General features: G+C 50.1%; 1 protein-coding gene across 3 annotated transcripts in view; it reads left to right on the plus strand.

Annotated features, from left to right (window-relative positions):
- MAPK15 (mitogen-activated protein kinase 15) overlaps positions 1-26,163 on the plus strand; it is a 235,884-nt gene that overhangs the window by 43,642 nt on the left and 166,079 nt on the right. For all 3 annotated transcript variants that reach the window (XM_074986373.1, XM_074986371.1, XM_074986374.1), the window contains exons 4-8: positions 1,346-1,436; positions 3,168-3,298; positions 4,303-4,466; positions 19,854-19,993; positions 24,687-24,744. In XM_074986373.1, coding sequence (XP_074842474.1) covers positions 1,346-1,436; positions 3,168-3,298; positions 4,303-4,466; positions 19,854-19,993; positions 24,687-24,744 — 584 coding nt within the window. The remainder of the gene's footprint in view (positions 1-1,345; positions 1,437-3,167; positions 3,299-4,302; positions 4,467-19,853; positions 19,994-24,686; positions 24,745-26,163) is intronic.

The raw sequence follows: 26,163 nt of genomic DNA on the forward strand, positions 1-26,163 counted from the left end.
CCATGCTGCAGGGGGAAGGAGCTGCATGCCACTCTAAATTATTGAGTGTGCTGAGAATGGCATGCATTTCAGGGGTTGTCAATCCCTGGTCTATAGTCTGTGTTATACAGGCCCTAGGAAGCTATGGGTGGGGCCAGGCAGGAAGCTGCAGCCTGGAGAAACTGGAAAGGATGGCTGGGGCTGGAAGCCTGTGCGGGGAGAGAGCTGGTCAGAAAGCTGTGGGTGACAGCAGGGAGGGGAGCCCAGGAGCAGAGGCTGAGTTCAGCAGCAGGGCAGAACTGACCTCCACGGTCCAGCAAAATCCCTGCTCTGGGACCACTCTGGTCCCAAAGGTCCTAGACCAGGAAGGTTGAACCTGTAGTATCAACATTGTTGTGCGTTCATTTCCACCTTCTTGGGCTATGTCGACACTAGAGAGTTTTGTCGACGAAACTGTTAGAGCGTCCACATTCCCAAGGTGTTCTGTTGACAGTAAATCAACAGAATGCTGCATTTCTGTCGACAGCATTCCTCTGCTCCCCCATGAGGCAGAATGCCTCTGTTGACAGATTCTATTGACAGAAAGCCTGTTTGGATGTCCTGGGGGGGCCCTCTATTGGCAGACAGGGCTTCCAGGACATGGAGCCGCCCTGTCTGCTGTGCTTCTGGTTGACTGTTCTGTCAAGAGAGTAACTGGGCAGTCCAGCCACTCTATGTTGACACACAGCATCACTCTTGAGATCCACTTGGCAGTCCGGCCTCGAGCTGTCAACAGAAGTTTTGTGAGATAATATCTTCTGACAGAAACTTCTGTTGACAGATTGCTCTAATGTAGACATAGCCATGCCATTTGCAATTCATGCTTCTTAACTTCTTACTTCCATGCATATAAGATTTTGGGTGGATGGGTTGAGTCCTGCAGCAAACTTAACTGTCACTAAACATAGTTTTGAGTGCTAACAATGATGGTAATGTTTAACATTTCTGTGTGTAGCACCATTATGGCCATAGTTCTAAAATCATAACAGATCTTTGCGTAAATTCTAAGTTTGTGGATTAATGTGGATATTCAGGTTTTGCATTTATTTGGTACACGATGCTTTACAGTTCTAACGTGTAAGTAGAAGTAACCTGATGGGCAAAAGGGTTGTGTAGCTTAAACAGCAGCTCATACTACAGAGTAAGCTAGGCTTATTATTTATTCACTAAAAGCACGTCTATATTTTATTAGAGGCACAGTGAAGGGAATAACCTCTTGCTCTCTATCTTGTAGCGTAATCTTACATATAGTATGTTATTATCTTCCATCACCAGATTCATAAGTGAAGTCACTTGACTCTGACAAGTGGGTCTTATTTCCCTGCAGGAATTTGGAGAACATCCAAATATCATCAAGCTGCTTAATGTCATCCGAGCTCAGAATGACAGGGATATTTACCTGGTTTTCGAATCTATGGGTGAGACCCACCACTGCTTCAGCTATTTACATTTTTTCTTTCTAAAGAGTGAATTTCATTCATTGCCTTGAAAACGGCAAAATATGAAGATTAGTGTAACAAGAGAAACGTGAATGTTGGTGTAGATAGATGGAAGAGTGAGCCAGTGAATATGGTGACGTTAGGAGGGAAGTAATTGCATAGGAATTGATTTGGAAAGGGACAATGGAAGGCAGATTGGGAGGAATGAAGTGATATGGAAAGGAAGTGAATGGGTGTCTGGATGCAATTTTGGGATAATGAGGTGATAGTGAGACAGTAAAATGCCTTAAGAGAGCAAATGAATGAATGACTATATATCAAAGGAGGAAATGTTGAATGGGTGCATATAATGTAGGCTGTGAGGAGAACAATAAGTCCCATTGTAGTTTTAAGGGTATGTGTATGTAGTACCCTGAGGTACTGAGCTGTTACAACTGGTGCATTGGCTGGGAACAACTGCTGGAAGTTCTCAGAGGCTCAGGATGCACTTCCTTAGCCCAGGGAAGCATGTAGTACCCAGAGGTACTGAGACCTCATCTGGGGTGAGTGAAGTCTCTGCTCTACAGCCTCAGCTGAGCGGCACCCAGCCTTTAGCTCATATGGTAGAATACAGGACTTTAGTCCCTATGCTTGAAGGTTCTATCCCTGGTGCTGGCAACCTGGGTCTGTTGTTACATATACAATGCCAAGTATTTGTGCTACAGGTTATACCAACTTTTATTAAAGCACTGATATTAAAAATTGTTACCTGCCTATATTGTGCTCCTTGTGACAATGAAGTACATCCATATCAGCAGCTCTTGCAATAACAAAGAGTGCAGTGCATTGTGAGAGCTATTCCATGGTGGAACTGGCTGTAGGGTATTTTGGGAAGTGTCACACGATGCATATTTCCTAATTCCATTATTCCATGGGTATCCAGCTAGACTGCCAGCTGCTTTTCAACTAAAGTGGGGAAGAACCAGTATGACAAGAAGTGTATGTGTGTGTGGAGTGGCCAGAGAAACAGTTTGGTTTTGGGGACAATGAACATGTCAGCATGCTGTCTTGTAAGTAAGAAAGCAGCCAGTCCTGAATCCAGGGAAGGAGGACAGTCTGGGTGCATAGCAATCTCTCTCACACGCACATGTTTTCCTCAGCGTTCAACAGCATGTGCCTTATCCATTAATGATTTGCTTTATGTCCTGGAGAAGATCAGCACAACATGCAATGGCTGTCAGAACAGAGCTTTGAAAGGGGAGAGGTGCATGCTTCCAAGGCAGACAGACAAATCCAAAATAATGAGCAGATTGGTCACTTCAGGCATTATGGGACACCTCCAGAGGCCAGTTACAGTGCTGAAAGCAATCAAGGTGTTTACACTGCCAATACAGCTTATGGTCAGGTGTCAAGTATCAAAGGGGCAGCCGTGTTAGTCTGGATCTGCAAAAGCAACGAGGGGTCCTGTGGCACCTTATAGACTAACAGAAATGTATGAGCATAAGCTTTTATGGGCAAAGACTGCTTCTGACGAAGTGGGTCTTTGCCCCCGAAAGCTTATGCTCATACATTTCTGTTAGTCTATAAGGTGCCACAGGACCCCTCATTGCTCGTCCAGGTGTGGTTTTGCCGTACTGTAACTGAAGAGTTTCAGATAAAAAAGTAGCTTCATTAGCTACTTCGGGTCCCTTTCACTCCCAAACAGTAACTCTCTAATGTTCTCTGTTACAGAGACAGATTTACATGCTGTGATCAAGAAGGGGAATTTGCTGAAAGACATTCACAAGTGTTACATCATTTATCAGCTCCTGAAGGCTACCAAATTCATCCACTCAGGGAATGTCATTCACAGGGACCAGAAGGTACTCCCTATTCCTTACCTAAATGGGAAATTTTGTCAACTGTTCAAAACTGCAGGTAAGCGATAAATGCAGAGGTGATGAAGGGAGTGAAGAGAAAGATAATGATCATAGTGGCTGCGTCTACACATGCACGCTACTTCGAAGTAGCGGCAGTAACTTCGAAATAGCGCCCGTCACGTCTACACGTGTTGGGCGCTATTTCGAAGTTGAAATCGACGTTAGGCGGCGAGACGTCGAAGTCGCTAACCCCATGAGCGGATGGGAATAGCGCCCTACTTCGACGTTCAACATCGAAGTAGGGACGTGTAGACGATCCGCGTCCCGCAACATCGAAATAGCGGGGTCCTCCATGGCGGCCATCAGCTGGGGGGTTGAGAGATACTCTCTCTCCAGCCCTTGCGGGGCTCTGTGGTCACCGTGGGCAGCAGCCCTTAGCCCAGGGCTTCTGGCTGCTGCTGCTGCAGCTGGGGGTCCGTGCTGCATATACAGGGTCTGCAACTAGTTGTTGGCTCTGTGTATCTTGCACTGTTTAATGAAAGTGTGTCTGGGAGGGGCCCTTTAAGGGAGCGACTTGCTGTTGAGTCCGCCCCGTGACCCTGTCTGCAGCTGTGCCTGGCTCCCTTATTTCGATGTGTGCTACTTTGGCGTGTAGACGTTCCCTCGCTGTGCCTATTTCGATGTTGGGCTGAGCAACGTCGAAGTTGAACATCGACGTTGCCAGCCCTGGAGGACGTGTAGACGTTATTCATCGAAATAGCCTATTTCGATGTCGCAACATCGAAATAAGCTATTTCGAAGTTGGGTGCACGTGTAGACGCAGCCAGTATCACATAAACTCTAGTGAGTCATGTATAATTTTGTGTCACTTTCCTCCTAATATCCTAAAAACACTCTATCACTGGCATGGGGAAGTCCAGCCAGACAAAGGTTTTTTTATTTCCTCCCTCTCTGCCCTATCTAGAGAATAAAGAAAGTCTAATAAATATGTTTATTTTTAACTACAGCCCTCAAATATCCTGCTGGATGCAGATTGCTTTGTTAAACTTTGTGATTTTGGACTGGCTCGCTCCCTGAGTCAGATCCATGAGGACCAAGGCAGTCCTGCACTGACAGAGTACGTGGCAACACGCTGGTACCGAGCCCCTGAGATCTTGCTTTCATCTCATAGGTAATTGAATTACTGGGAAATAATCTACATGTTGCCTCTGAAGTGGGCTGTTCTGAGATGGTTTGGGAACCCAGTTTTGGTGTTATTACACCATTGAAACACTGTCAAGAAAACTTAAAAGTTGAGGTACATATTTTATAGTCCACCCTGACCACAAACAACAGTATATGCAATCTTCTGCTCTCAGTTCATCTTCACATACACACCTGAACTCTCTCTACACTGGTCTCTTGCGCACTGGATGGACCTGCATTCACTTGCTACTCAGTTCCCACCATTCACTTGACATTCACCCAGTGCTTCCTCACATATACCAAATTAATGCTTTTTCTTTGTACCTTTACAAAATTTTGGAAGCTGCCTCAGACCTTATTTTCAAGTCTGGCCTTAAGTGTTCCCCAGTGGCAAGCTTTTCTCCTTATTGCCTTGATGCTCCACTTGAAAAACAGTATCATATCCCTGTTGAGAGGCTCTGGGGGCTTTACTCTGTGGAGTCTTGTCTTCAGGGAGAAGCCACTGTGGATGATAAGGTTTTTTTTTTTTTAATGCTATTCAGGGTATCATTCATTCCCTTCACTAGGCCTAGGAATAAGGTTGCTGGAGTTGGGTGGAAGCTTCTTTTCATCCATAGACAGTATGGCTGCATCTATACTACAGCCCCCTTTCGAAAGGACGGCTTTCAAAATGGAACGTTGAAAGTTATCCTTTCAAAAGGGAATGCCCACACAGGCGAACGGGGATGGAAGGGTCAACCTGCTCTTTCAAAAGGCCTCACGCACACTTTCAAAAGAGAGCATCCACACTATGCAGGGCACTCTTTTGAAAGTACAGGGGCAGGAAGCATAGCAGGCAGGGTCACATGGCGGACGAGATCTTCCGTGAGCGCCGCCCACCGTCGCTTTAAAGGGTCCCCCAACCCAAGCCTAGGCCTGCACACACTGAGGGCCAGCTACCTGTCCCCAGGCTTGCAGAATGAGGCAAGTAGCAGAAGCACCCTGGGCCCCCATGGAAACCAAGCAGCTCCCCTCCCCCTTGAGGCTGTGGCCAGCACACTGGCTGTGGTCCTGACTGCTGTGCACCAGCAGCTACAGGCAGCCAGCCTACTAGCTACCCTCCTGGAAGCCATCCTGAGGGCGCAACATCCCCACCCAGTCCCCTGGATCACCCGCTGCCAGTGGAGCTTCCCCACCAGCAGCGACAGGTGGGACCGGCTGGAGCTGGAGTACTGAGGTGACGGCTGGTGGCTACAGAACTTCCAGATGACCAAGGGGACATTCCTGGAGCTATGCCACTGGCTCAGCCCAGCCCTCCAGCACCATGACACCCGCATGAGGCTGGCACTCCCACTCCAAAAGAGGGTTGCCATCGCCCTGTGGAAGCTGGCCACCCCGAACAGTCACCAATCTGTCGGCCACCAGTTCGGGGTGGGCAGGATCACCGTCGGGGCCATCCTCAATGCGGTAAGCCACGCCCACGTCACACCCCCACCACATGCAGGGGCAGGGGAGAGGGGGCACCCTGGTATGGGGCACCATCAAGGACCATGGGGCAGCCCCCACCGGGGATGGGACAGGGATGGGGACAGGAGCCCCCAGGAGTCCAGCCCTGCAGGGGACAGGGACGCGCAGGCACACTACACCCCACCCCATGCTCATGAGCGCATCTTCCTCCCACTCCCTGCAGGTCATCCAGGCCACCAACTGGGTCCTGCTGCGGCAGCTGGTCCGTATCAGGGACCTGGATGATGCCATCTGGGGCTTCGAGGAGTTGGGCTTCCCAAACTGCTTCAGGGCCCTGGACAGCACGCACATCGTCATCCGGGCCCCAGAGCACAGTGGCAGGGCCTACATAAACCGCAAGGGCTACCTTTTTTTGGTCCTGCAGACACTCGTCAATGCCAATGGTAGGTTCCTGGACCTCTGTTTGGGCTGGTCCATCCATGCCCACGACACCAAGGTGTTCCGGAACTTGGGGCTGGGCCACTGCATGGCCAAGGGGACCTTCATCCCCTGGCAGCAGCTCCCCACTGGGGACACCACAATGCCGCCCTGCATCGTGGCAGACGTGGCCTACCCCCTGCAGGCCTGGGTCATGAGGCTGTATGCCAGACACACACAGCCTAGCCAGTACGTTTTTAATGAGCGGCTGAACCGAGCCCACAACACGGTGGAGTGGGCATTTGGCCACTTGAAAGGGCATTTCAGATGCCTTCTCACCAGGCTTGGAGGTGGGCCTCCCCAGCATTCTGGCTGTGGTCGGGGCCTGGTGCGCCCTGCACAACCTCATGGAGGTGAAGAATGAGCCATTCGTGCAGGGGTGGGCTGTTGAGGCAGGGCATAGATGCGAGCTAGCCCCCTGCCACCCCAGGCCTCCAGGCCCAGCAGAACGGGGTGCAGGTATAGGAAGCCCTGTGCCAGGTCTTTGAGCAGGGACCACGGTAACCATCACCCCACCGCACCCCCTTCACCCCTCATTGCCCCCTCTGTGCACATACACCCCAACCCCACCCATCCACAGGGGACTCAGATGGAACCACAAAATAAACATTTTACTGAACATTGCAACAACTGGTCTGTGCCTACCTACAGGAGGGAATTACTAACAGGACAGCTGCGGGGAACTATATACAGGGGGAATTCCTAACGGGGAGGGCTGGGGGGAACTATATACAGGGGTGTTGCGGCCCCAGGCGGTCGCCCTCTGCGCCCTGGGAGGGCCGAGGGTAAGGATGGGAGGCCCTATTCATGTACAGGGGTCAAGGGCTGGGATCTCCGTTGCCCACACCTGCTCCTTCGCCCCCATGTCTGGGTGCTCCATTGCAGCTGGGCTGGGGCGGGCGGCACGGGGAGTTAGGGGAGCAGCTGGGGTGGGACCACTGCAGGCTCCCTGGGGTCATCACAGGGGGACTGCGGGGGGGTGGGGGACAGCCTCCTCCTGGCCAGCCCTGGCCAACAACATATAGGACAGCTGTATGAGGCTGGCTAGGGGCAGGTCAGCTGGGACCAGGGCTGAGAGTTTGCGCTTGTGGGGGGGTGGTTTGCTGCAGGGGGTGGGGTGGGAGAGGAGGCTGGGGAGGCACGGGAAGTTGGAGGAGGGGAGGCTGACTCAGGTACCGGGGAGGTCAGAGGAGGGGAGTCTGACCAGGGGACCAGGGAGGCAGGGGAGGTTGGAGGAGGGGGGCAGGAGGGTGGCTGCATGACCTGGGGGATGGTGGGATGGGGGTGGGCGGGTGGGTGCGGGAGTGGCTTGCAATGGGGCAGTGGCCAGGCCCAGGCAGCCCACCACGGCGCAGGTCAGGGCTTCCATGTTCGCTGTGACCCAGTGTGATGGAGTGGGGGGAGTGCAAATGCGAGACTCAAGCTGGATGTGAGAGAGAAGCAGAATAGCTCCCAGTTGGCTAAGGATGACCCTGGGGCTACAACTGGCAGGTAACACCTCTACCCTGAACAAAGAGGAGGGAGGAGCCGAGCTGGGTTTTTTGAATTGGGGGATGGCAGTTAGAGGCTAGGGGAAGAGAGAGCTGGAAGGCAGCCAGCCTGAGGAGGGGGAAAGCTACACCCCAGAGGGGCACCCCTCAGGGTCTTCTCCCCAGGATGGGTTGGAAGGACTGTCTCTGACTGCTGTACTGACGCTTCTGTAAGAAACTGGGCATCTGTTGCCTAATAAACCTCCTGTTGTACCTGCTGAGTGAGAGTCACTCCTGCCAGCGGACGGGGTACAGTGCAGGGGGACCCCTGAACCCCATCACACCCAGTCCCATGCCTGCTGCTCCATGGCAAGCCACTCCCGCAGCATGCTGGTAAGGTCCTGCAGTGCTGCAGTGTGTGCAGCATCCCCCACCTCCTCCTCTCTGCCCTGATGGCACCAGAGGATGGCCTGGCAGCTGCTCTGTGCTTGGGATCCAGTCCGCTCCCTCTTGCCCTTGGTCACAGGGCTGGTCTGGCTGCTGGCTGCAGGAGCTGTGGAGACAGAAGGGGAGGGGGGCATGAACCATTAGTCCCAGGTGTGGGTCCCTGTGTCCCCGCCTACCCCCCCGGGGTCCCTGCAATGCCCATGTCCTTGGGTGCCCTGCATGGGTGCCAAGGGCACCGGCTCCCCCCCACTGCCCCACCAGTCCTTCCACAGCAGGCTGGCCCATGGTGCTGTCCCATCTGTATGGTGTTGAGTGCTGCGCATTGTCCCCCCAGGCCTGGGGAGCATAGCCGTTCAGAATCCACATGCACCAGGGCTGGTGGCTGTATGGGATGCCTGCAGCCACCCCAGGCAGGTCCCAACACTCCCTCCCTGGGCACCGGGCGGGGGGGGCTGGTGTGTATGCCACCTACCTATGGGTCCCTCTGGGAGGTCAGGGAAGGCACACATGGAAAGGACTTGGCTGCACAGCCTGAATGGGATGTCGATGACAAGGGCCCCCTTGATTGAGCCCTCATCACCACTGGTGGGGTCGGGTCACTGTACTGTCCTCAGGTGCCTCGTGCTGGATGATGGTCCCAGGTGCTCTTCGCCTCTGTCACCGTCTCTGGTTCAGTGTCTGCCACAGCCGTGTCATGCACAGCAATGGGGAGTCCAGCCTCCTTTGGCCCCAGGAGGCAGTGGAGCTCCTTGTAATAGGGGCAGCTTGTGGGCACTGCCCCCGACCGCCCGGCTACATCCCAGGCCCAGCAATACCCCCTGCCGCAGTTCTTTCACTTTTGACCGGACTTGGTCCGGGGTGCGGGTGGGGTGGCCTCAGCCAATCGTCCCCTTCGCCAGCTTCTCGAAGGCCACGGTGTTGCGGTGACAAACCCCCGTTTGTTAGAGGACCTCCTCATCCTCCCATTGGGAGCAGAGTTCCTAGAAGTTGGCCTCTGTCCAGGAATGGGGCCTGGTGCTTCGGGGCCTGTCTCACTTCCTGGAACGACTCTCCGCTGTCCTTGGAGGGCCCCTGGGGTGAGCAGGGGTCCAGGTGGCTGGCCATGGGTCCAGGACGTGCTTGGGACTGGCTGGCCGTGGCAGGGGTTGGTGAGCTGGAGAGCAGCGTGGGCTCCCTGCTGCCTGCACACTCTCCCTGCTTCCTGCCTGAGGCTTTGTGGGAGCCTGCATCTTTAAGCACGGCTGGAGGCTGGAGCCATAGAGCTCTGTCTGTGCTGTGCACGGTGCACTGCCTGCCAGCTGATCGTGGCCTTGGAGGACTCCCTCTTTCAAAATAGCGGGCTGTAGAGCATCTACACTTGCTCTCTTTTGAAAATATCTTTCAAATGAGGGCACTCTTCCCATCCTGGGAATGGAGGGCCGACTTCGAAAGAGCAGGGGAGTTCTTTCAAAGTTAATTTTGAAAGAGCACTGTGTGTGTGTAGATGCTCCGTGGATTCTTTCAAAATAACTTGGTCTTCTGACCTGGATTTCAAATGTACTTGCTAGTGTAGATGCAGCCTATATGTGTGGCAGGAGACCTTTGAACCTAGCCTCCACAAATTTTAAGCAAAGAGGAAACAAGCCTATCCCAAGGAGTTGAGGCCTAGAGGAGGTGGTGATCTTCACTCCCATTCATGAGCTGTAACAAGTTAATGAAGACTGTTATATTTACTCTTCCACTTGCTTTACTGCTGAACTGAGGCACAATAATTGGCATTCCTATTTGATAATGCAATGTCTTTGAATACACAGCCCAACATTACAGCAGCCTTTCTTTGCAGACTTGTGTCTAATAAGGTGCCCACTTCAGACCATATAGTGATGGACTCCATGCAAAGACTTAGATAGATGAGATTTCACTCTTCTTTCTCTTGATTAGCCATGTTTGCTTCCAGAGTTTCTCCTTTCCACTAAGGTTCCTTGTTTAGTGTTATTTCTCACAATGTATATTTGGCTGTATTTGATCTATATTAAATTTCATTTTGCTATTTTCTGCACGTTTCTTTCCACTGGTATTTATTGCTACTCCTATTTTAGCATGCTCTATGAATTTTAATAACCTGTTGTAAACATTCTCTTATGTGGGATTAATTCATAGAGTCATGGATTGAATGGCCAGAAAGAATTATGTAGATCTTGTAGTCTGATTTCTAGTATAATACAGACAAACAAACTTCTCAAAATAACTCCTGTTTCTTCTTCGAGTGTCCCCGTGGGTGCTCCACATTAGGTGTCGGGCTCGCCCGGCGCCGCAGATCGGATCTTCCAAGCAGTTTCTGCCGGACCGCGCATGCGCCGGTGCGCGCCACTCCCCTGCGCGCTCCCGGCCACGTGCGCGATCCGGTCCCCGCCAGTTCCTCTTAACCGCCGTCGGCTGCAGACGGAATCCGAACTAGGCTAAGGCCAAGTAGCGTATTCAATGACTTTAACTGTTTTTCTTTAAAGTTTTTCAAGTACTTAGGCTACTGCAAGTTAGCCGGTTGTTATTTTTCAAAAAAAAAAAAACAACAAACAAACTACAAGCGGGATAGCTTCAATCCAGTCCCAGTAACAAGCGCCGGAGGTCAGGAGCCCTGCTGAGGCAGGCCATTGGACGGGGAAAACAGCACAGGGAAGGTGCTAAGTACCCGCTTAACAACTGAAAGACTCACCAACAATGTCCTCTTCAGGTTTTAAAAAATGTGAGTCCTGCCGAGAGGCGATTAAGGAGAGGCAGGGAGATGCGGCTTAAAATGCTGCTTTTGATAAGGCCCTCCAGCCAGACGTGCCGGAGCGGCCGCAGCAGGAGGGACCCTCCGGGGCCCATAAAAGGAAAGCTGCCTCCCTCACTCCATCAGCGCAAAAACGGAGGAAAGTCTCCCCAACCCGATCCCTGCCGGCAGCAACAGCGAGCGGGATGGGAGGAGCAGCAGCCCCCAGCTGCAGCAACAGCTGATCGGCGGCGGCACGGAGAGCCACGTGGAAGCGGCTCAGCCTCCGATAATCAGCCAGCCGCCCCGCACCGCAGGCAGGGCGGCGGCTTAAAACTGCTTTTCATCAGGCCCTCCAGCCAGACGTGCCGGAGCGGCCGCGGCAGGAGGGACCCTCCGGGGCCCATAAAAGGAAAGCTGCCTCCCTCACCCCATCAGCGCAAAAACGGAGGAAAGTCTCCCCAGCCCAATCCCTGCCGGCAACAATAGCGAGCGGGACGGGACGAGCGAGCAGCCCCCAGCCGCAGCAACAGCTGATCGGCGGCGGCATGGAGAGCCACGTGTAAGCGGCTCAGCCTCCGATAATCAGCCAGCCGCCCCGCACCGCAGGCAGGGCGGCGGCTAAACAAGCGCCAGTACCGGCGGCACCGCAAGCAGCGGCACCGACCCCCGGGGAACCGGCGGTGCAGAGCGCGCAGGCACGCAGGCTGCAGGCACCGGAGGACACCGCACCTGCGGCACCGCCCTCGAGCGTGCCGAGCTCGGTGCGGACGGGGCCGGGATCCCCTGTACGTCAGGGGGCGGAGTTACCTCCTCCAGGGAGGGGGAAGGCTGCACACAAGAGGAGGCATTGCAGCCCCTCTCCGCACAGGGCTGTGGAGTTGCTTTCTCACAGCCCTCCGCTTATGTTGCAGACTCCAACCAGAAGGCAGGGGTCCCCCCTAGCCTACCCGGAGCCCCCTTCTCCATTTTTTTGCAACCAGCCTCACCCTGGCTGGGACCACCTTCACCCTTCCTGGGGTTTGAACCGCTGGACTATTATGCAAAATCGCTCTCTCCAGCCCTCCCCCAGACGCAGAGGGTATGCACCAAGGGAGTGGTCTAGGTCACCTTCCCAAGAACAGTGCCTATACTGCCATGGTCGCCCCTGCCACGCGGGGCATAGACACCATCGGCTATCTACTAGGGAAAGATCCCCACAAACGATCTCGTACCCCCGAGGGCAATTGCGACCGGGGACAGAGACTCAAGCATCTCAGGGGGGACTGGTTATGGAACCCCGAGATTTTCCCTCGCAAACCTCTAGTGAGAGGGTGTACCATCACCAGCAGGAACCGGAAGGGTCCAGAGAGACGTACCCCAGCGGTTCCTCGCTCTCCTCCCCGGATGAGGCTACGGCCCCGGGGGACGTCCATCCTCCGGACGATCTCAAACAGTTCCAAGACCTGTTTTACGAGGGTGGCCTTCACGCAAGGCATCCAGACAGCTAAGGTGCAAGAGAAACACCATAAGCTCCTCAAAAATCTGAGACCTCCGGCCTCCTCCAAAATAGCAATACCGCTTGATGACGCAATCTTGGAGTCTGCCACTATGATATGGCAGACTCCTGCGACTATTCCGCCTGTCCACAAGAGAGCGGAGAAAAAAAAAAAAAAAAAAAAAAATTCGTGCCAACAAAGGGCACGGAGTTCCTGTTCAGCCACCCACAACCAAATTCCTTGGTGGTGGAGTTGTCGCAATTTGGGGGAACAGACAAACATGCCAAAAAGCTAGAGCTGTTGGGCAGAAAGGTCTACTCCTCCTCCACTCTACTGTTGCGAATGGCAAATTACGCAGCGCATCTAGTGAACCATAATTTCGATAACCACATTAGGTTAACCTCCCTCATGGACTCGCTTCCAGAGGGCAAGAAACCAGTGCTCAAGGCCATCATGCAAGAAGGCTACGCGGCCTCGAGGACGGGAGTTCAGATCGCCCTGGATGTTGCGAACTCAGCAACAGCGTCCCCAGTACCACAGGGGTTACGAGCAAGGGCGACATCAACAGCACCAGCAGTACAGAACTCCCAGGCATCGTTCCCAACACAGCCGTGCGTCCTCGGGGCAGGGCCAAAGGCCACAAGTTTGACACACAGATCCAGGGCTGCGCCATCACTACCATCGGAAGGTCATCCGAAGCGGTTATTCCACCATCGCCTCCGACCATTCTATAACCAGTGGCAAAGGATCACCACAGACAAATGGGTGCTGGAGATCATAGCCACGGGGTACGCCATCCCCTTCCAGTCGCTCCCACCGCCATGACCTCCACCCAGGCCCCACCTCCAGGAGGCCTCCCACGTAGCGAGGCTCAAGCAGGAGGTAGACCATCTCATGCTCATAGGGGCAGTGGAAAGAGTGCCGGAGCAACTGCAAGGGAGAGGGTTCTCCTCGAGGTACTTCCTCACGGGGAAAAAGACAGGAGGCGGGAGGTCCATCTTAGATTTTCGAGGCCTCAACCGGTACCTGCGCAAGCAACGCTTCCGGATGATCACAATCGCCTCCATCCTTACGGCACTAGACGATGGAGATTGGTTCGCAGCCCTCGACTTATAAGACGCGTATTTTCACATAACTATTCATCCAGCTCACCTACGATTCCTCTGGTTTTTCATGGTAGGCAAAGAACATTTTCAATACAAGGTCCTACTGTTTGGCCTCTCCTCGGCCCCCAGAGTCTTCACCAAGCCCTTGGCAGTGGTGTCAGCCTACCTGCACAGACAGGGGGTATTTATATTCCAGTATCCGGATGACTGCCTACTCAAAGGGGCCTCGAAGGAGGGGGTACTATGCATAATATGCGTCACAGCAGGCACGTTCTCTTCGCTCGGCCTGGTTATCAATCTGACAAAATCAAAGATAGACCCCACGCAGGACATAGAGTTCGCAGGGGCACGCATAAATTCTATTACAGCGAGGGCGTATCTGCCAGAGACTCACTTTCGGGCCGTCGGCTCCCTCGTGCAAGTCTTCACCTTCAGCCCTACGGTGCTGGTTCTGACGTGCTTACAGCTGCTGGGCCACATGGCAGCAGCGACGTTCGTAGAACAGAACGCCAGGTTACACATGTGCAGCATGCAGCACTGGCTGGCGAGCGTATACAACCCGGCAGCACACACTGTTCACAGGGTGGCGTCGCCCGCAACAGAGGTGCGCAAATCCCTGCAATGGTGGGTAAACCCCGAGAACCTGCTAACAGGGGTACCCTTCCACCAACCACACATATTGGTTTTTCTTACTACAGATGCCTCCCTCATAGGGTGGGGAGCACACATGGGCAAAGAGGTGACGCAAGGGCTGTGGTCCTCCACGGAGCAGTCACTGCACACAAATATACTGGAGCTCAGAGCAGTGTTCAACGCCTGCAGACACTTTCGAGACCATATAAAAGGCAAAGTAGTCGGGATCAGTATAGACAATACCTCCACCATGTTTTATATAAATCGGCAAGGAGGAGCTCGGTCCCGTGCCTTATGTGCAGAAGCAGTCCGGTCGTGAAACTGCTGCATCGCCAACAATATAACCCTGAAAGCCTCGTACTTCCCAGGCGCTCACAATGTGAAGGCAGACCAGCTGAGCAGGCGTTTCGCACTCACGCACGAGTGGCAGATCCGTCCCGATCTGCTGCAACCGATTTTTCATGCATGGGGTTTTTCCCCAGATAGACCTGTTTACTACTCAGCACAACAAGAAGTGCCCACGATTCTGCTCCAGGGCAGGACTGGGACGGGGGTCCCTGAGGGACGCCTTCGCGATCTCATGGAGGGGCCCCCTGCTTTACGCTTTCCCTCCCACAGTGCTCATCCACAAGGTGTTGCAGAAAGCCAGGAGGGAAGGAGCCTGAATGATCCCGATAGTCCCAACGTGGGATCGACAGCAATGGTTCCCCCTACTCCTGCGCATGTCGGACCGGCCACCGATGCCCCTTCCGGTGGCGCTGGATCTGCTCACGCAAGCCCAGGGGTCCATAGTGCATCCGCACCCCCAAGGCCTGTGACTACAAACGTGGTTAATCCATGGCTCAGCTCCCTAGAGAGCACATGTACGGAGGAAGTGCAGCAAGTCCTAGAAAGTAGCAGGAGGACTTCCACCAGGAAGACCTACAAGCAGAAATGGACTCGCTTTACGGCATGGTGTTCAACCAAACAGCTAGCCCCCCTTTCGGTGCCTATGGCTGTGATATTAGAGTATTTACTGGACCTCAAGAGAGGAGGACTCTCGCTATCCTCGTTTAAGGTCCACCTTGCCGCCTTTTTGGCATTCAGACACGGAGAGACAGGGCACACGCTGTTCGCCCATCCCATGGTTACCAGGTTCCTTAAAGGGCTGGTAAACCTATACCCCCCCTCGGAAACCACTTCCACCTTCGTGAAACTTGGACCTGGTGCTTAATGCGAAAAGGGGACCACCGTTCGAGCCTTTGGCCACGGTTTCCCTCTGCCTCCTTATGATAAAGACGACCTCTCTTCTCGCAATCACGTCAGCTCGCAGGGTGAGCGAGCTTGCGGCAGTTATGGCACCGCCACCCTGCGCTGTTTTTTCCAAGGAGGCGGTAACCATACGGCTGCATCCAGCCTTTGTTCCTAAAGTTTCTTTCTGAGTTTCATACTAACGAACCTATTGTTTACCCTCGTTTTATCCAAAGCCTCATAACTCTGACAAAGAGGCGCGCCTACACCTCCTGGACGTGAGGAGGTGCTAGCTTTCTATATAGACAGGACCAAGTCCTTCCAGAGAATGGATAGACTCCTAGTCTCTATCGCTCCCAAATCAAAAGGAGAATGTCTCTCTTCGCAGAGAATCTCGAAGCACATCGTATCTTGCATAAAAATGTGCTACAAACTCAAAAAGACTCCTTTCCTGGCCATGCCCAGGGCTCATTCCACTAGGGCGGTGGCAGCATCAACAGCCCTTTTTTCAAGGGCATTGCGCTAAAGACATTTGCAGAGGGGCGACCTGGTCATCCTGTGACACCTTCGCCAAACATTACGCCCTTCACAGGGTATTCCAAGAGGATACCCGTCTCTCGACAGCGGTCCTCTTGGGGACAAGCTGCACATACTCCGATTACCCACCTCCTATCTTGGGTTACTGCTGGGTAGTCACCTAATGTGGAGCACCCACGGGGACACTCGAAGAAGAAAGAAAGGTTACTCACCGTAGTAACGGTGGTTCTTCGAGATGTGTCCCCGTGGGTGCTCCACTACCCGCCCATCCTCCCCACTCCGGATCTCTGTTTAGTGTTTTGCAGGAGCATCCGAGGTGGTTGGTCAAGGAACTGGAGGGGACCCGATCGCGCACGTGGCCGGGAGCGCGCGGGGGAGTGGCGCGCACCGGCGCATGTGCGGTCCGGTAGAAACTGCTTGGAAGATCCGATCTGCGGCGCCGGGCGAGCCCGACACCTAATGTGGAGCACCCATGGGGACACATCTCGAAGAACCACCGTTACTACGGTGAGTAACCTTTCTTTGTATTCTCCCACATTAGTGCTTTTCACATCATTATTGAATTTCTTTAAATATAATTATGCTTAATTTGGTAATTGTTGATTATCATCACTGTTATAAATTAATACCCTATTTTCAGTCTGAATTAGTTTAGCGTCAACTTCCAACCATTGGCTCTTGTTACACCTTTGTTTCCAGACTGAATAGCACATTCTCAAATATTTGTTCACTGTGTAGGTGCTTACAGGCTCTGACTATCAAATAGATTGAATTCCTTGAGTCTGTTTCTATAAATCCTGTTTTCCAAACCTTTAACTATTATTGTGACTCACCTTTGAACCTCTCCAAATTATCATTCTGCTTGTATTTTGGACACCAGAACTTGGTCCACTATTCTAGCAGGAATTGCACTACTGCCAAATACACAGGAGAAATAACCTCATGACTCCTGCTCAAGAGTCCCCTGTTTACATATCCAAGGATTGTACAGTAAACTCTTGTTTAACCAGTATGAGTAACTGGCACACTCAAATAACCAGCAGAATTCACAGGAGAGTAGCCCTGATCAGGGGGCATGAGGTGGGAGCACAGAGAGAGCAGAGAAGCCTGCTGGCTGCACTCACACACAGCTCACAGGGATGCAGGGCAGCACTGAGTTGGTTGGCACCCCCGAGGAGCGGGTTGGGTGTTGCTCTCGCACTCTGTACACAAACTGCATCCCTAGTGTTGCTTCTCCATGCTCCCATCCGGTGTCTGCTGAGCAGAGGAGAAGCAGTGTCAGGGCTGGGGTTTGTGTATAGAGCGTGAGAGCAACCGTTCAGTGCTGCCCTGTGTCCTTCTCTGCTGCATGTGAGTGCAGCCAGCAGGGTCCTCTGCTCTCCCACCCAGTGTGCTTTACTCTCTGTTATTCAGAATATTTAATTATCCAGCAACCTCCTGGGCCCATGGATGCCAGATATGAAAGCATTTACTGTATATGCCCTTTGGGTCATTCTGTCATACTGGAGGCTTGTGTTCAGTTGATTATATACCTTGATCCCCAAACTCGTTTGAGAGTCTGCTTTCCATTATTAGGGTGACCTTATCTCCCATGGCCACATATGGGATGGGGGGGATGCTCCCCCGCTTCCCTGAGCATCAGGGAAGCAGCCTTGAAGGAGCAGCTGGGGCACTCCCCCACTCTTCCCCAAGCCTTGGAGAAGCAGCAGGGAGGGAGCAGCAGGGGGTGCTCTGCCCCCCCCCACTTCTCCAAGCATTGGAGAAGTGGCTGGGACAGAGCAGCTGCAGTGCTCCCCATCCCCTTCCCTGAGGCTGGGGGAAGTGGCAGGGACAGGGCAGCCACAGCGCTCCCCCTCCCGCAGCTAACCTGCTGGCTTCCTCTCTTGGAGAGCACGTACTGATGCACAGGACGTGCTCTCCATCAGGCAGGTATGTCTGTGCAGCAGATATGGGACAATTAGGCTATGTCTACATGTGCACGCTACATCGAAATAGCTTATTTCGATGTAGCGACATCGAAATAGTCTATTTCGATGAATAATGTCTACACATCCTCCAGGGCTGGCAACGTCGACATTCAACTTCGACGTTGGGCAGCACCACATTGAAATAGGCGCTGCGAGGGAACGTCTACACGCCAAAGTAGCACACATTGAAATAAGGGTGCCAGGAACAGCTGCAGACAGGGTCACAGGGCGGACTCAACAGCAAGCCACTCCCTTAAAGGGCCCCTCCCAGACACAGTTGCACTAAACAACACAAGATCCACAGAGCCGACAACTGGTTGCATACCCTATGCATGCAGCATGGATTCCCAGCTGCTGCAGCAGCAGCCAGAAGCCCTGGGCTAGGGGCTGCTGCACACGGTGACCATAGAGCCCCGCAGGGGCTGGAGAGAGAGCATCTCTCAACCCCTCAGCTGATGGCCGCCATGGCAGACCCCGCTATTTCGATGTTGCGGGACGCGGATCGTCTACATGTGCCCTACTTCGACGTTCAACCTCGAAGTAGGGCACTATTCCCATCCCCTCATGGGGTTAGTGACTTCGACGTCTCACCGCCTAACGTTGATGTTAGCATCGAAATAGCGCCCAACACGTGTAGCCATGACGGGCGCTATTTCGAAGTTGGCGCCGCTACTTCGAAATAGCGTGCACATGTAGACGCGGCCTTAGTCCCTTTTTTAAAATAAGTTGGGACATCTTTTTGGTGTCCTAAATACGGGACCATCCCAATGCAAACGGGACAGATGGTCACCTTATCCATGATAGACTCACTCATCTTGTGCATACTTGTTCCTATATGTGCACATTTTCACGTGGTCATATTAAAATACAAATGATTTGTTTGCACTGTGCTTACAAAGTGATCTGGATCATTTGGTTTCAGTGACCTATGTATGTAATTTAAAAATACACTAGATTTAACACCAATCCATGTGAATCCCAAAAACTTGATATGATGTCATACCTAAAACACTTCTGCTTAGATGCTGTAAGCTAATTTTTAGTCTGTGTGGAAGCATGATATTTCTGCCAATTTGAATTAATTATTGCATTTATATTTCATGAGACATAGTATCAAATGCTGTACTGAAATATATAAGTCCCATTTCAACTGCATTCCATTTATCAACTATTTTTTAAATTATAGCAACAACCTAAAAAGGGTATTGCATTTTTCTGGAGAAGTGTGTTTTTCTAAGTTGTCCTGTGCTATCTTCAGGTGGTTCTTATTTTTAATATTTGATTTATTTTTTATTAAAGACAGAAGTTAAATGCCAGACTTGCTCTTTTTCAGTCTTCACTATGCAAAAACTAGTAGCTTAAATAATTAAACATAACTATTAAAGAGTGTGAATGTCAACAAACTCATTTATGTCATATTCTCCATTGTTTCTCTCACTCTGTTTAAGTAATTGTAACAGATTTTTGGATATTTGTGGTCCAAGAGGTTTTGTCGTCAGCCACATCACATCAGTGTGTGTCTCTTGATTTTTAGTCATATGCGTATCCCATGTTTTTATTATCTAATTACCATTTTCACGTTTAATTGGGTAATGAACTCTGTCTGACAATTTATTTCGGATAGACCTTGAGAAGATATTTTTTCACTTGGTTGGCACTTCCATATTTTCTTTTTCTAATTTCCCCTATAGAAACAACCCATGAACATAGTATCTCCTCAGGGTCATTTAGACATGCTTATTTTCCTTAAAGGATAGACAGACATAGAAGGAGTATCTCAGGTTACAGAAGCATATTGTTAGTGTTGCAAAAGCATATCAGCTTGTCCTGATAGTTCTGTTCATGCTTGCAGCTACACAAAGGGTGTGGACATGTGGAGCATTGGCTGTATTCTGGGAGAGATGCTGCTTGGAAAACCTCTTTTCCCCGGGACATCCACAGTGAATCAGATAGAGCAGATTTTAAGTGTCATTCCTGCTCCATCCCAGGAAGGTGAGAATTTTCCATTAAAGGAAGTATTAACAGCCCAATTGCATCAGAGAAGAGAGTGCCAATCATTAGTCATTCTTGCTGTCTCCCAGGAGCTCAGAATACTGAATGGTGGAATTTTGGATACACCATGAAAAATAATATTGTAGGGGATTAGATGACATAAATAACATGCTGCTTCTAGCATGCATGAAGATGGTTGATGATGGAGTTACATATATTAAGGTGATTGGTGTAACACATTCGGGATCCCTGGCCTGGTCTGGTCACCTGAATCCAGAACTGGGGAGCCTAAAATTCATAGATTTTAAGGCCAGAATGGATTATGCTGATCATTTACGCCAGTGGTTCTCAACCTATTACAACCTCAACCTATGTGGGCTGCATATGCAACTCTCTGGCTATATCTACACTTACCCCTCCTTCAAAGAGGCCTGGTAATCAGCTGATGGGAGATTACTAATGAAGTGCTACAATGAACATGCAGCACTTCGTTAGGCTAATTCTCCCCTGCAGAAACTTTGAAGTGTCAAATATCAAAGTGCCCACATGCTGTGAAGCTGCGGGCACTTTGAAGTGCCTTTACTCTCCAAAATTCAAAGTGCCTGCACTACTTAGCAGTGCCCATGGCTACAGGGCATGCTGACACTTCGAAGTTGCCACAGGAGAGAATTATCCTAATTACTACTTCATTAGGGGTCCCATCAGCCTGATTACCATGCCCCCTTTGAAGATGAGGGCAAGTGTAGATGTAGCCTCTGTGTGTCATATTGCTTGTATGGCCCTGAAGATGTCACATGGACCACAAGCTGATTGGGCCTCAAGCAGGCTGCAGTTTGAGAACCACTAATCTAGGCTGACTGCCTGCATAACATGCACTGTAGAATCTCACTCAAAAATTCTTGCATTGAGTCCCTTTTAAGTTCCAGCTTGACAAGGTCCTGGCTGGGATGATTTAGTTGGGCTTCATGCTGCTTGAATAGGGGGCTGGTCTTGATCTCTAGCCCTATGATTCTATGATCATAGTTGAGCTAGAGCATGGTTTTCTAGAGAGAGATCCAGTTTTGATTTAAGACTTTCAAGTGATGCAGACCTGACCATATCTTATGGCAGGTTGTTCCAGAAGTTAATTACACTCACTGGGGCTTGTCTATATGAACAGTTAATAAATTTACAGCACAGTAGTGTGCCATGCATTAACTGGTTGTGTTGGTCCTGCTACCATACAGCATGTTATTTCTAGTGTGAATTCATGATCTAGCTCCAATTTGCAATGGTATTATGTCTTTAATCTAGCAGAGAAACAGGTTTGTACTATCAGAAATATTCTCTTTCATGCAGAATTGCCAGGATTATATGCATTGCTCTTCCACTCACTATCTTTAGAGCACCTGCTGCAGTATATAAGAATCTCTGTTTCTCAAATTTCCATTTCATAGAATCATTCAGAATCTTACGGCTGGAAGGGACCTCAGGAGGTCACTGAATCCAGCTGCCTGCCTAAAGCAGGATCAACCCTAACTAAATCATCCCATCCAGGACTTTGTCAAGCCAGGACTTAAAAGCCTCTAGGGATGGAAATTCTACCACCTCTCTCGGTAATGCATTTCAGTGCTTCATCACTCTTCTGGTAAAATAGTTTTTCCTAATACCCAACATACACCTCCCGCTCTGGAACTTTAGACCATTACTCCTTGTTCTGCTACTGAGAACAACCTCTCTCCATCCTATTTAGAGCCTCCCTTCAGGAACCTGAAGGCTGCTATCAAATCTCCCCTCACTCTTCTCTCCTGCAGACTAAAGCTGTGTCTACACGTGCATGCTACTTCGAAGTAGCGGCACTAACTTCGAAATAGCGCCCGTCGTGGCTACATGCGTCGGGCGCTATTTCGAAGTTAACTTCGACGTTAGGCGGCGAGACGTCGAAGTCGCTAACCTCATGAGGGGATCGGAATAGCGCCCTACTTCGACGTTGAACGTCGAAGTAGGGACCGTGTAGACGATCCGCGTCCTGCAACGTCGAAATTGTGGGGTCCTCCATGGCAGCCATCAGCTGGGGGGTTGAGAGACGCTGTCTCTCCAGCCCCTGCGGGGCTCTATGGTCACCGTGTGCAGCAGCCCTTAGCCCAGGGCTTCTGGCTGCTGCTGCTGCAGCAGGGGATTCATGCTGCATGCACAGGGTCTGCAACTCGTTGTCGGCTCTGTGGATCTTGTGGTGTTTAGTGCAAGTGTGTCTGGGAGGGGCCCTTTAAGGGAGTAGTTGGCTGTTGAGTCCACCGTGTGACCCTGTCTGCAGCTGTGCCTGGCACCCTTATTTCGATGTGTGCTACTGTGGCGTGTAGACGTTCCCTCGCTGCGCCTATTTCGATGTGGTGCTGCGCAACGTCGATGTTGAACATCGACGTTGCCAGCCCTGGAGGACGTGTAGACGTTATTCATCGAAATAGCCTATTTTGATGTCGCCACATCGAAATAGGCTACTTCGATGTAGGCTTCACGTGTAGACGTAGCCTAAATGAGCCCAGATCCCTCAGCCTCTCCTCACAGGTCATGTGCTCCAGCCCCCTAATAATTTTCGTTACCCACCACTGGACCTGCTCTGATGCATTCACATCCTTTCTATGTTGGGGGCAGGGGACAGAACTAGATGCAATACTCCAGATGAGGCCACACCAGAGCTGAACAGAGGGGAATAATAACTTCTCTAGATCTGCTGGAAATACTCCTCCTACTGCACCCCAATGTGCCATTAGCCTGCTTGGTTACAAGGGCATACTGTTGACTCATATCCAGCCTCTCATCCACTGTAATCCCCTGGTCCTTTTCTGTTGTACTGCTACTTAACCAGTCAGTCCTCAGCCTGTAACAAAGCTTGGGATTCTTCCACCCCAAGTGCAGGACTCTGCACTTGTCCTTGTTGAAATTCATCAGATTACTTTTGGCCTAATCCTCTAATTTACCTAGGTCACTCTGGACCCTATCCCTACCTTCCAGTGTATCTATCTGTCCCCCTAACATAGTGTCATCTGCAAATTTGCTGAGGGTGCAATCCATCCCCTCATCCAAGTCATTAATAAAGACGTTGAACAATACTGGCCCCCGAACTGATCCCAGGGGCGCTCCACTTGAAACTGACCACCAACCAAACATTTAACCATTGATCATTACCTGTTGAGCTTGACCATCTGGCCAGCTTTATATCCACCTTATAAGCCATTTATCCAATCCATACTTCCTTAACTTATGGGCAAGAATATTGTGGGAAACTGAATCTAAAGCTTTGCTAAAGTCAGGGTATATCACATCCATTGACTTCTCCACGTCCACAGAGCTAGTTACCTCATCATAAAAATAACAGAGAGATGGTCATGCTAGGCTATATACTATCAAAACAAAAAAGCAGTCCACTGGTACTTTAAAGTCTTCCAAGTGCTACTGGACTGCTTTTTTGTTCTCATCATAAAAGCTAATCAGATTCGTCCAGCATGACTTGCTTGTAGTGAATCCATGTTGACCACTCTTGATCACTTTCCCCTCTTCCAAGTGCTTCTAAATAGATTCTTTGAGGAGCCCCTCCATGATTTTTCTGGGGATTGAGGTAAGACTAACTGGTCTATAGTTCCCTGTATTGTTCTTTTTCCCTTTTTAAAAATGGGCACGACATGTGCCTTTTTCTAATCATCCGGGACCTCTCCTGATCTCAACAAGTTTTCAAAGATAATAGCCAAAGACTCTGCAATGACATTTGCCAGTTCCCTTGGATGCATTAAATCCAGACTCATGGATTTATATACGTCTAGCTTTTCTAAATAACCCTTAACCTGTTCTTTCCCCACTGAGGGCTGCCAAGATCCTTCCCATATTGCATTGCCTACATGCAGTAGTCTGGGAGCTGACCTTGTCCATGAAGCCAGAAGAATAAAAGCATTGAGTACTTCAGCTTTTCTCACCTCATCTGTCACCAGGTTACCTCCCTTGTCCAGTAATGGCCCCACAGCCTCCCTGATCAGCCTCTTATTATTAACATATCTGGAAAAACCCTTCTCATTACCCTTTATTCCCTTGCTAGCTACAATTCCAATTGTGCTTTTGCCTTCCTGATTACTTCCCTGCATTCTCCAACAATATGTTTATACTCCTTAGTCATCTGTCCAAGTTTCCACTTCTTATATGCATTCTTTTTGAGTTTAAGTTAAGTTTAAGCTAAGTTTAAGTTTCCCTAGTAAGCCAAACTGGTTGCCTACCATGTTTGCATCTCTTACTGTGCATCGTGATGGTTTGTTCCTCTGCCTTCAATAAGACTTCTTTAAAATACTGCCAGTTGTGCTGAACTTCTTTCCCCTTCATATTAGCTTCCCAGGGGATCCTGCCCATCAGTTTTCTGAGTTAGTCAAAGTCTGCTCTTCTGAAATCAAGGGTCTGTATTTTACTGCTCACCTTCCTTCCTTCTATCAGGATCCTGAAATTCACCATCCATCATTTGCTTAATGGGGCCTCTACTTATAACACCTCCATATGGTGCTATATTACTATGTTCATTATTGTATGTAAAGCAATTGAGATGGTCTCTTGACAAGCATTAGAGATGAGTAAAATATTACTGAATCTTCACTACCAAAATTAAAAGTTCAAGATTTCTAGTCGCCAACTAGAGAATCCTGCTGATGGTGTTCATGAAATTTGTTTTCTGTTGCAGATATTTTAGCTATCCATTCGGACTACAGAGCTTCTGTTATTAACCACATAACCTCCAGGTGAGCCTTTTACATTGTATCACTAGCAGAAAATGACAGACATTAATATAATGTGGAAAAGAGCTCAGCAACCAGCTGGCAGAGGTCATAGAATAACAAGAGTGAAAGGGGTCTCAAAAGGTCATCTAGACCACTCCCCTGCATTCATAGCAGGACTAAGCATTACCTGAATCATCTCTGGCAAGTGTCAGTCTAACCTGCTCTTAAAAAGTTCCAATAATGGAAATTCTGTAGTCTCCCTATGCTAAATTTATACAAGTGTTTAACCACGCTGACAGGAAGTTTTTCATAATGTCCAACTTAAACCCTCCTTGCTGCAAATAAAGCCCATTGTGTTTTGTCCTGTCCTCAGAGGTAAAGGAGAACAATTTTTCTCCCTCTTTTTTGTAACAACTGTTACTTGAAAACAGTTGTCATGTCCCCTCTTGGTTTTCAGTTTTCCAAACTAAACAAACCCAGTTTTTAAAGTCTTCCTTCAGAGGATGTTTTCTAGACTTTTAGTCATTTTTGTTGCTCTTCTCTGGACTTTCTCCAATTTGTCCACATTTTTCCTGAAATATTGGGTCCAGATCTCGACACAATATTCCAGCTGAGGCCTGATGAGTGCAGAGTAAAGCTGAAGGATTACTTCTTGTATATTGCTTACAACACTGCTGTTAATTCATCCCAGAATGATGCTTACTTTCCTTGCGACAGTGTTACACTGTTGACTTATCTTTAGCTTGTGGTCCACTTTGACCCCCAAATTCCTTTCTGCAGTACTCGTTCCTAGGTAGTCATTTCCCATTTTGTGTATGCACAACTTAGTTTTCCTTCCTAAGTGGAGCACTTTGCATTGAATGTAATCCTATTTATTTGAAGCCATTTCTCCAGTTTGTCCAGATCATTTTGAATTTTAATCCTCTCCTCCAAAGTGCTTGCACTTGGAGGAGATCTTGTTTTCTCTCTCCCACCTGCCCAACTCACTTTTTCAGTCTCAAGACAGGTATATTAGATCAAAAAAATAACTAAAACAAAAACCAGTGAGTAATCATCTTTGAATACTAATACTGAAGTAGACCTGATAAGCTTTTTACTTGCCATGGCCCAAATTCCATGAGTTTGTGGTATGATTTTTGTCAAAAGTAGAACATTTTGACTACGTCTATGCTGCCCCCTTCTTTTTGAAAGGGCGATGGTAATGACCAAGGTCGGAAGACGCTAATGAGGCACTCCCATGAATATGCAGCACCTCATTACCATAATGGAGGCTGCAGCAATTCGAAAGTGCCGCTTTTGAATCATGGGCTGCCCATGTAGATGGGGGCCTTTCAAAAGGACCCCCCAGTCTTCAAAATCCCGTTATTTCTAAAGCCAAATAGGAATAAGGGGCTATTGAACATAGGGAGTCCTTTCAGAAGGCCCCCGTCCACATGGGTA

This window comes from Carettochelys insculpta, chromosome 2, assembly GCF_033958435.1.
Source record: "Carettochelys insculpta isolate YL-2023 chromosome 2, ASM3395843v1, whole genome shotgun sequence".
Lineage (NCBI taxonomy): Eukaryota > Metazoa > Chordata > Testudines > Carettochelyidae > Carettochelys > Carettochelys insculpta.